This window comes from Physeter macrocephalus, chromosome 11 (genome assembly GCF_002837175.3).
Source record: "Physeter macrocephalus isolate SW-GA chromosome 11, ASM283717v5, whole genome shotgun sequence".
Classification (NCBI taxonomy): Eukaryota; Metazoa; Chordata; class Mammalia; order Artiodactyla; family Physeteridae; genus Physeter; species Physeter macrocephalus.
In genome coordinates, this window is record NC_041224.1 from 63,541,627 (window position 1) to 63,551,610 (window position 9,984).

Sequence of the window (9,984 nt, forward strand, 5' to 3'; positions counted from 1 at the left end):
CCTCTGTCATGGCCTCTCCCGTTGCGGAGCACAGGCTCCGGACGCGCAGGCTCAGCGGCCATGGCTCACGGGCCCAGCCGCTCCGCGGCATGTGGGATCCTCCCAGACCGGGGTGCGAACCCGGTTCCCCTGCATCGGCAGGCGGACGCGCAACCACTGCGCCACCAGGGAAGCCCTATCATGGTAATTTTTTAAGAGTCTTTGTTTTTTAGAGCTACAGACAGAAATATTATGGAAGAAGTGATATTATATCTAGATTTGCTTCAAAATAATGGACCTGGGTGGGTACAGACGAGACGTGGCTAGCCATGAGTGGATGCGTGTTGAAGCGGGTTGTTAGGTGCAGGGGAGTTTAATACTCTGTCTCCTTTGGTAGATGTCTGAAATTTTCCAATATCTGTCTTCTCCCGTGTGCTGAGCTAATGGGCTGTCAAGAAATCTAACTTTCTTCCTTTCCCCGGGCAGTGTTCCAAGAGCTGCCAGGGCGGCTTTCGCGTCCGGGAAGTGCGCTGTCTGTCTGATGAGATGACCCTAAGTAATCTCTGTGACCCTCAGTTGAAACCAGAAGAGAAAGAATCTTGTAACCCTCAGGACTGCGTCCCTGAAGTTGGTAAGTAGGGAGTCCTATCTTGGAGTAAAATATTCACCTTTCTTAAGCTCCGTCCTGTTCTCTGGTATGAAAATGCCAGATTCATCTAGGTCTCTCTGTGACCTTGTGCCTAGTCATGGAGTTGAAGGGGGTCAGCATCCTTTTGGTATATATTTCATAGTTTAAGGTGCCTGTTGATAGCACAGATGGCGATCCAAGCCACCCATCAAGAGATAGACTTACATGGGAATTGATTAAAATGGCAATGCACTCAGAGATTTGGTTCCAGCATCCTTATGGCCAAAGTAGATAGATTTCAACTGCATGTTTTTTTTTTTTGTTTTTTTTTTTGTTTTTTTTTTGCGGTACGCGGGCCTCTCACTGTTGTGGCCTCTCCCGTTGCGGAGCACAGGCTCCAGACGCGCAGGCTCAGCGGCCATGGCTCACGGGCCCAGCCGCTCCGCGGCATGTGGGATCCTCCCGGACCGGGGCACGAGCCCGCGTCCCCTGCATCGGCAGGCGGACTCTCAACTACTGCGCCACCAGGGAAGCCCTCAACTGCATGCTTAAAGAAGAAAAATATATAAGCGCTCAGCCCACACTCACATCTCCCATCAATAATAAGCAGCAGGACCCGGATGAAGAGCCACACCCACCGCCCTTTCTTCTTCCCTAAGTCCAGGCTGCCCCTCGTGCTCAGAGTCTTTTCTGTTCTCCTCTGCTACAGATGAAAACTGCAAGGACAGGTACTACAACTGCAACGTGGTGGTCCAGGCCAGGCTCTGCGTCTACAACTACTACAAGACCGCCTGCTGCGTCTCCTGCACGCGCGTGGCCAACAGGCACTCGGGCTTCCTGGGGAGCAGATAACAGCCCGCTCCGCAACCGTGGGCAGGTCAGGGGGTCTGTGAGCAATGGGGCTGGCTGACTGCTGCCCCCCCTGGGGGCTCCCTGGGCTGTGGGGCTGCCAGCCAACTTAGTCAGCACCCCACCTTCATAAAGTGTCCACACGGTGCCCAGGAGCAAGGCCACAGTTGTCCTTTGAGCATCACCGTGAACTGCTGACCCCTCCTTCAGAAACCTGGCACCTGCGCTCTCTGCAGAACGAGCGGTGGGGACTGCATGCAGCTCTCGGCCGACTCCCGTCCTGGCACTTTCTAAGTCAGCAGTCAGGCCCTGTCTGGGCACTGCCTAGCCCCAGTGCTGCTGGCCTTACTAATACCAGCGCCGCCCCTTGGAGAATCAGAGGAGACAGTCCCCCCACCCCAGAGCCCCGCTAAGCCCTGCTAGGATGCCTGCATCCCTCTGTTACCTCAGCCCGGCTGTGCCTATTTTTACTCTCAAAGACATTGGGCTCTTTTCCAGCCTGTGACACAGATATCTCATGCCAGTTTAGAGCGTTATTGTTTTGCAGGTGTATTCAGAGATAATAGCTCATTAGCGGCTGTGAGCACAGCGCCCCAGAATGGGAGTCAGGGAATGAGTCATTGTCCCCATTTTACTGACAAGGAAACTGAGACTAAACTTACTTAACCTACCTGCCACGTTATCAGGTAATTGACCCATTCAGTGACGGAGCTGAGTCCTGACCCCAGTCTCTGACCACAAAGCCCTCACCCCGAGGCCTGTCCAGAAGGCTTAGGTCTGCAGGATGTGGCTTCATTTCAGACCTAGAGGCTGAGAAGTTTCCCATTCAGCAAACAAAGCCCAGACCTTTGAATTCTTTCCTCGAGCCAAAAGTCAAGTCTTTATCTCCTGCGCTCAGTTGTTTCAGGAGTCTGTTTCTTTTTTCCCTTCCCCCACAAAGTCACAGGTCCTGGTGACAGGACTCTGCACAGTTTCTTAAACCCCATCCTTAATAGAACTATGCCATGAGGTAAGAAAGCCATTGGGGTAGAAAGGTGATTGCCTGAAATTCTGATTCCTCTCCCCAGTGGTACATGCCGCCCATGGAATCCTACATCGTGGACCCTTTGGCCTTTTGTCTCCCAGAACAGATTTCCAGAGCACACAGCTCTGTCCCCTGGGCTCTCACACCTTCCTCAGCCATCTCTCCTGGGTCCTTCCCCACACATCGCCCAGTGGAAAGTCTAACCAACCTGTCCCAGCAAAAGCCCTACGTTTATATTAGAATGAGTCTCCCTTGGGTCTTTCTGGTTTGATTTGCAGATATCTCTCTGTGACTTTGCATCCCTCCCTTCCCCCATGACTCACAACCCATATCTCCCCTCCCAGATGTGAACACTAAGATCTATATTAATGCAGCCAGCCTGGGAAAAGGGTCTGTGAACTCCTCCACGATGGCCGCAGCGGCAGGGTCTTCCCTGATTCACTTCACATAACTCTGTAGTTCCCGAGGCCTCTGGCTGGAAGGGGAATGCAGTGCATATGAAAGATGAGCTATCTGAAAAATCAGTGAGGATAAAGAAGGGGGAACTATATATATATATATATATATATATATATATATATTCTTACACCCACTAAGAAAAATAATCAGGCTGAACAAATTGGAAGCATATAGAAAATTTATCTTATTTAGCACTATGGTCCTGGACATATTTCCCTTTCAAAGCAAGCATTTGCTTTGAAATTCATAGCAACTGAGTTTCTCCCGTGAGCCCTTTAACCCCAAAATCTGCTAATCTGATGATGATTTGCAGCTTTTGGAAGCAGTATCACCAGCTCAGTCTTACACACTCTGTTAGGTTCCCACTACCCTTGAGCTTTCAAAAATTCTATTTGGCCTTTTTACGTGTCCTTCTCTTTCTGGAGAGCCCCAGCCATCATTTCCCCAAAAGCACCCTATCTCTCCTGATCCTTACGTAACTCATGCAATAAGCAGCAGGACAGAGGCCCAGATTCCTGTGCCCACCAAGCAAAATCAGACCAGAGAGGCCAAGCATATGGCTGGTTTCCATCCAGCACCCACTCTTTCCTTCTCGCCACTTGTCTTTACTTCTTGTCCCAAGGGAGGGTTTCCTTTATGCAACTGCTCTCAGATGTTGCTGTGCAAGCCAGTCATTTGAAGGATTCTTTGGAGGAAGCTTTCTTTACCTGCTGGAGGATAGAGCAATATCAATGGTTGGAAGAGCAGAAAGGCTGATTTCAGCTCAGATTGAGGGAAAACCTTCTAGCCATCCAGGCTGCCCAGCGCAACAGAGGTATGGTGTCCTAATGAGTGAGCTCTCCAGCCTAAAAGGGATTTCTCCACCAAATGGGAGGTGAGCATCCTGGGTCCTTCCAACTCAGGATTCTCACGACTGGGCTGGGGCAGTGACGGCTTTGTCTCTTTGACATCCAGCAGTGTCCTGTGGCTCCTAAATGTTACTTTAAAGGGACAGTGGTCCTCTCATGAGAACGGCCATCCTGCCAGTTGTGGAATTGGATAGGAGCAAATAAATCAACCCCATGTCTTCAGGGGAAAGAAGTACTGAAACTAGGGGTCTTTTTTCTCATGCAAAAAATAGTTGAGATAATCTTGGAATTCATTTATGTCTGGAAAGCTTATAAATTGCTAGATGAGGGGTTTTATCAGCTTGACTTGGAAATCCAATTTTTACTAATCTCCTTGTTTCTTATATCAACGTCTAAATGCCTTTGTTCTTAGAACAACACACATGATAATGTCCTTTAGTATTTTCAGTGACAATGTTCCTTTCTCCCTCCAGAGATGCCTCTTTCTCATTTTCTTGTCCCCTTATCTCACCCTCTCCTTCCCACATGACCCACCATCTCCTTCTCAGTCCTCTGCCTTGTCCCTTGACTGGCCACGATGCAGAAATGAAATTTACATTTTAATACAGCTTTCTTTTTTCTGCATACAAGATTGCCTCAGTCCCTGCTCTGAATTTTGAAATTAGATAAATTAAAGCTGTTCTGTGTTTTTCTCACAAAAAAATCAACAAAACTGCAAACAGAAATTAGTTTGCTTTTTTTACTATCACTTATTAGAAAAGGAAAGTGTGCCCCTTGCAGCCTAGGCAAAAGCCATTCAGTGCAGCCCATCCTTCGCATCCTCACGTGGACTCACCTTTCTCGCCTAAAAGGAACAGCATAAGAAATAGGGCATTTAAAAAAAAAAAAAAAAAAAAGCTTGTGAACTCGGCCACTAGATGGCGTCAGTTCATTTCATTAAAGGCGTGTACAGTACCCCCTGCTTGCGAGCCGGTGGGGAAGCCAGATGAGCAGGGCCAGTCACCGCCCTAGAGGAGCTGCAGTGTGACAGAAGCGCTCAGAACTGACCCCATCTGTCCCGTTGCCTTACTTCTCTGGCCCAGGGCTCTTGGGGTGTGTATTATTTACTCACCCTCAAAGTGTTTAGCATTCAACACTCTTTCCTTTAAAAAGAATGACCTTCCAGAGGGATAAAAATGAGGGACACTGGCTTCATTTCTTTTTGTCAAGCTGTGTGGCAGGGAGAGAAACCCAGATGTTACTAGTAACTTTCTAAACCAGTGGCTCTCTTTTTCTTTAATATAGCCACTTCAGAATTTGAATATCTGCTTTCTAATGTCAAGGACGCAAATATAAGTGGTAAAAAGAAACATGACTTCCCTTGAAACAGGCTGAATAGTCAAACCTGAGGGAACCTCTATCACCCTGGCAGGTGGAAGCCAACATTTGATCCTGCCATATGAAACACTTTTTACGTGGCTTAGATGGGAAATTAGACACCTTCCTGATGAAATTGGTGGATGCCAAGAAGCTGGAGAGGTAACGCTTGCATCACACGTTCTAGTACCAAACAAGTCTGGGAGACTAGAACGAAACCTGGGATCTTCGAAATTCACCAGGAAGCAACATAAAGTCCCACCTTTGGATTAAAAAAGAAAAACTATACAGGTACAAGGTGGGGGAGATGCAAGAGTTTCAGTGGATGAAGCTCAATGTGAGTCAAGAAAGTGGGATGGAACTACCCCCAAACACACACACACACACACACACAACACACACACACACAACACACACACGACATTTAGGCTACATAAGGAGAAAATGTTGGTGAACCGTATTTGTGATTGTTGGAAACTTTAAAAAGAATATCGGTAACATACAACATTCAGATGAGCACGCCCAATCCTGATGAGGGGCGCAGACTCTGAGAAGCAGTGGAAAGGACTTCATGAGAATGTTTAGCCCGGAGGAGAGCCATCCTAGGACCAGAAGGTAAAAGCTGCAGGGAGACACATTTTACTTCTTGCAGAAGAACCACCTTTCTACAAGTGAGAGCCTTCAGAAGGTGGAGCGCTCTGTGGTTGGTGGTAACTGACCCGTCCCTGGAGGTCTCAGCAGAGGCTTAATGGCCGTATGTCATGGATGCTGAAGGGGGGATTCGAGCACCCAGCTGGGGCAACAGGACTTTTAAGATTCTCTCCAATCTGGGCTTTGGTGACTCTGTAAGTAGAACAGCTTCAAGTGATTCACCTGGTCTGGGATGGCAAGTACACGGCACACGTTCTTCCCATTTCTACCGTTTTGAACCCAGTGGCGCACCCCTCTCCAGGGCTGAATGTGGCCTCATACCTCGGAGAACCACTAGCCAACTGGTCAGAGCTGCCCTGTCTGGTCCTGCTTCATAGATGAGTAACCAATTGTCCTGATGGCTAGTTCCCTGCCCAGGGTCACACACCTTGATGGGGGCAGAACCTCGACTAGACTAGCACCCTTTGAATACCATCTCACTTTCTCAACTCACTTTGCTTTCTTGCACCTTTGCTGGAGCTACGTCATTCTCTCCCCTCTCAACCACACTCCTGGTTCTTTCTATTCAGTGGGTAACAGTGGGAGATTGCCATTGTGCCGAGGAAAAGTGACCCCCCCACAGGGTGGAATTCTCTAGCCAACTTTCTTAGCATCTTCCAGACGTTGAGCCCCTCGCCTCAGTGAGAGGAAAGCCATTCTGTTACATAATTTCCACCTGCCTTGACCCCCAGATCCCCACCATTCAGTTTGACGGAAGGATATACTTTGTTATAACTTATTATTTTGTCCTTTGTAAATACAAGATGTTTATAGGAAATGTGTATTCTGAACTCTACCGGCAGAATGAGTCACTACACCAAAATAGTTCTATTATTTAGAATATGTTAATTTTAAAGGGACCTAATAGGTATTTATTTAGATATTCGATCCACATTTGTGTAAAATTATTTGATCCTACTAACCCCAGCTTCCCGGAAAGTTGCTGCACGTGATGTCTTATTCCAAGTCCATAGTTGCAATTTAGTATACCGATTAGCCAAATTCCTGGGTTTTAAGATCGAATATAAATGACTCTGCTTTTCGACTCATTCAGGGGTTTTTACCCCTCGGATTATACCTGAAACAGGGTCTCTCTGGATTACCACCTTTCCACCTTGAATATCATATTTGCTCATGTAATCTGCCATCTCCTCATCCTCAAACATTTGAAGAAGGAATTAGGAGGGTCTTTTTCATCCCTTCTCTTTGTCTTGCCTCGTTCCTTAGAATCACCAGCAGGAAGTTGTTCGGGAGGCTGGCTTAGAGCTGTGACGGAGGCAGGGTCCCCTGGCAAGGGCAGGGAGGGGGGTAAGGGAGGTGATGCATTTACTGCTCTGACCACGCCTCCAGGGCCCCTGCTGGACACTGCTGAGTGGGAGCTCTGGGTTGTCAACTGCACAGCCAGGAGCAAGGAACCCACAGAACACCCCATCCACCCTAAGTCACCCGTACGGTGTCAATTATTGCTTAAAGAGGCGGAGGCGAATTATATGAGTAAATAATCTGTTTTCTCTTCAGCAAAAATGACAACTATTTTTGTGTATGACTAATTTATTTTTATTATTGTAAAAATACAATAAACTGGTTTTTAAAAGTCAGCTTTGTTAACACGTCTGTGCTTTCTCGGGCCTTATTCCATTTCTACTCACGTCGCTTCACACAGCCCTCTAAAAGGAAGAGCCGAGCCCTTTAGAGATCGGTTGGTCTGTGGGACTTTGGCTCTGGGGGTGCCTGGACCCCTAAGAGGACAGGGAGTGCAGGACATCAGCCTGCTGGTACACTGGTCCTCGACCTTGGCTGAGAGGAGCTTAAGATAAAATATTCAGGCATGTGCACTTCTACAGGATTTCATTTTTGTTTCGTTTTGTTTTACAGGATTGCACTTTTACAGGTATTTCTTTAAACCTCCCCCAGGAGGCAGAAAGTGTTGGGACCCACTGTGCTGATTCGTGCGGCTGCATCTCTCAACTTGAATACAACTTCTTCCAACTCTCCTCGGGCTGACTTTACCTTGGGCTTGAGCTTAGCAGGGTGTTTGACACAATCTTTTGGGTTATCTTGAGGCCTAATAACGTGAAATATGACTTAGGTCATAAAGCCCGGTGAAAGTCACCCTGGACGAGAGAGTCTCTAGTGGAGTGCCTGCAGGCTCTGTCCTTGACGCCGGCTGCCCTGCAGCAGCATCAGTAACTCTCAGAAAATTATTATTATGCCTCAGATGTGCTTCCCATCCCTCCCATCCGCCTTCTCTGCCTGGAAAGTCTTCATTTACCCTCTTTTTTTTAATCGCAGTAAAATTCACTTAACAAAATTCACTGTTTGAATCATTTTAAAGTGCGAACCTGCATCCGTCGCTCCGGCCGCCGGGCTCCACCGCTTCCCTGCCATCCACTTCAGCTTCCTGCCGCCCTCCTGTCTTCTGCGTGCCCGGTCCGACCCCCAGTGGCACTAACGTGGTCTCCTCAGGGCGCTCTCCCGCCAGAGCAGTGGCCGCCGGGGCGGCGGGATCTACGGTCTGGCAGAGGAAGAATGCCAGCTGCGGATCGGATAGCGCAGGCCGCACGGCCCCAGCCGGCCCTGGGGGGATGTGGCGATTCTACACAGAGGATTCACCGGGGCTCAGAGTTGGCCCGGTTCCGGTATTGGTTATGAGTCTTCTGTTCGTCGTTTCTGTATTTATGTTGCACATATGGGGCAAGTACACTCCTTCATAGATTCAGCTGCATCCATGTAGCTGTCATCTGAAGAAGAAAGGAAAAAACCCCAACATGTCTTGGATCAAAAGCATGGTGATTTTCTGTTCATGAGAAAGAATTTTCTGTAAGCTAACTCTTCTACAGGGAACTTAATGGGAACTGATTTTAAGGAATCAATTTTTTTTCTATGGCTCATAAACTTTTTTTTTTTTTTTTTTTTTTTTTTGGGTGGGGGGGCCTCCGTCTGTTGCGGCCTCTCCCGCTGCGGAGCACAGGCTCCGGACGCACAGGCCCGGCGGCCACGGCCCACGGGCCCAGCCGCTCCGCGGCATGCGGGATCCTCCCAGGCCGGGGCGCGAACCCGGTTTCCCTGCATCGGCAGGCGGACGCGCAACCACTGCGCCACCAGGGAAGCCCCGCTCATAAACTTTTTAATTCATTAAAAAAAGTGTGAAATTCAGTGGTATTTAGTACAGTGTTGTGCAACCATTGCCAGAACATTTTCTTTACCCCCAAATTCCATTTATTCTTCGACACCCGAATCAGAAGTCTCCTATGTGCCAGACACTGTGCTGGGCACCTTCACACAGGGTGTCTTATTAAATCTTCACAGCAGACCTAGGGAGTTGGAATGTTGTCCCCTTCTAGAAATGAGGACGTTGAGACTCAGAGAGGTTTTGTGTCCAGCTAACACGGTGGCACTGAGATTCTACTGTCGGCTTCCCCTAGAGGCCGGCCTGTGCCTTTCCCATGTCCATCTCCCCAGGGTCTGGCGTGTCACATGTTCTCAGCATATGTTAGTTCCAGTCTCTCTCTCCACATTGATTCCAATCAATGACATTAATTGCTCAAGGACTGGATGGGGTGCTTGGCCGTTGATGAGAAAGTGCAGTGCTGTTTGGTTTACCCATGCTCAGTATGACAGGGTGAGTGGAGGCTGCATTTGAAGATGTACAGTTGCCCCTGAGAGGGAGGCCAGAAGCCCCTGTTCGGGGGTCAGACCCAAGCCGGACCCGTCGGTCTCCAGTTCTGGGAACGACACGTCGTATTTAGCCAACTGACCACGAGGAAAGAGCCCAGAGGATCAGGATGGGGACTGGATGGGGACCGGGATGGGGGAGGGAGGATCTGGAGGGGTAAGTGTCTTCAGCCACCTCCAGGCCTCTCTAGGGACAGACAACAAGATCTACCTCCAGCAGATCAGAAAGAGAAGGGCCCGTGAGTCACTTGGTTCAAAATAACACGTTCCTGTAATAGACTCAGCGACAGTGACGGTCAAAAAAAGAGTGATCCATGATATCGCTTATATGCAGAATCTTAAAAAAAAAATGATACAGATGAACTTCTTTACAAAACAGAAACAGAGACTTAGAGAATGAATTTATGGTCACCAGGGGGGACGGGTCGGGGGAGGGATAGATTGGGAGTTTGGGATTGACATGTACACACTGCTAT

General features: G+C 48.6%; 1 protein-coding gene across 3 annotated transcripts in view; it reads left to right on the plus strand.

Annotated features, from left to right (window-relative positions):
* The window catches only part of THSD4 (thrombospondin type 1 domain containing 4), a 572,998-nt gene extending 564,779 nt beyond the window's left edge, over nt 1-8,219 (plus strand). For 2 of the 3 annotated variants that reach the window (XM_024128851.3, XM_024128853.2), the window contains 2 exons: nt 466-610; nt 1,317-1,959. In XM_024128851.3, coding sequence (XP_023984619.1) covers nt 466-610; nt 1,317-1,459 — 288 coding nt within the window. In that variant the 3' untranslated portion in view covers nt 1,460-1,959. Of the gene's footprint in view, nt 1-465; nt 611-1,316; nt 1,960-7,708 lie in introns of those variants that run through there. The other variant, XM_024128852.3, reaches the window with a different exon arrangement.
* The last annotated feature ends 1,765 nt before the right edge of the window (nt 8,220-9,984 follow it).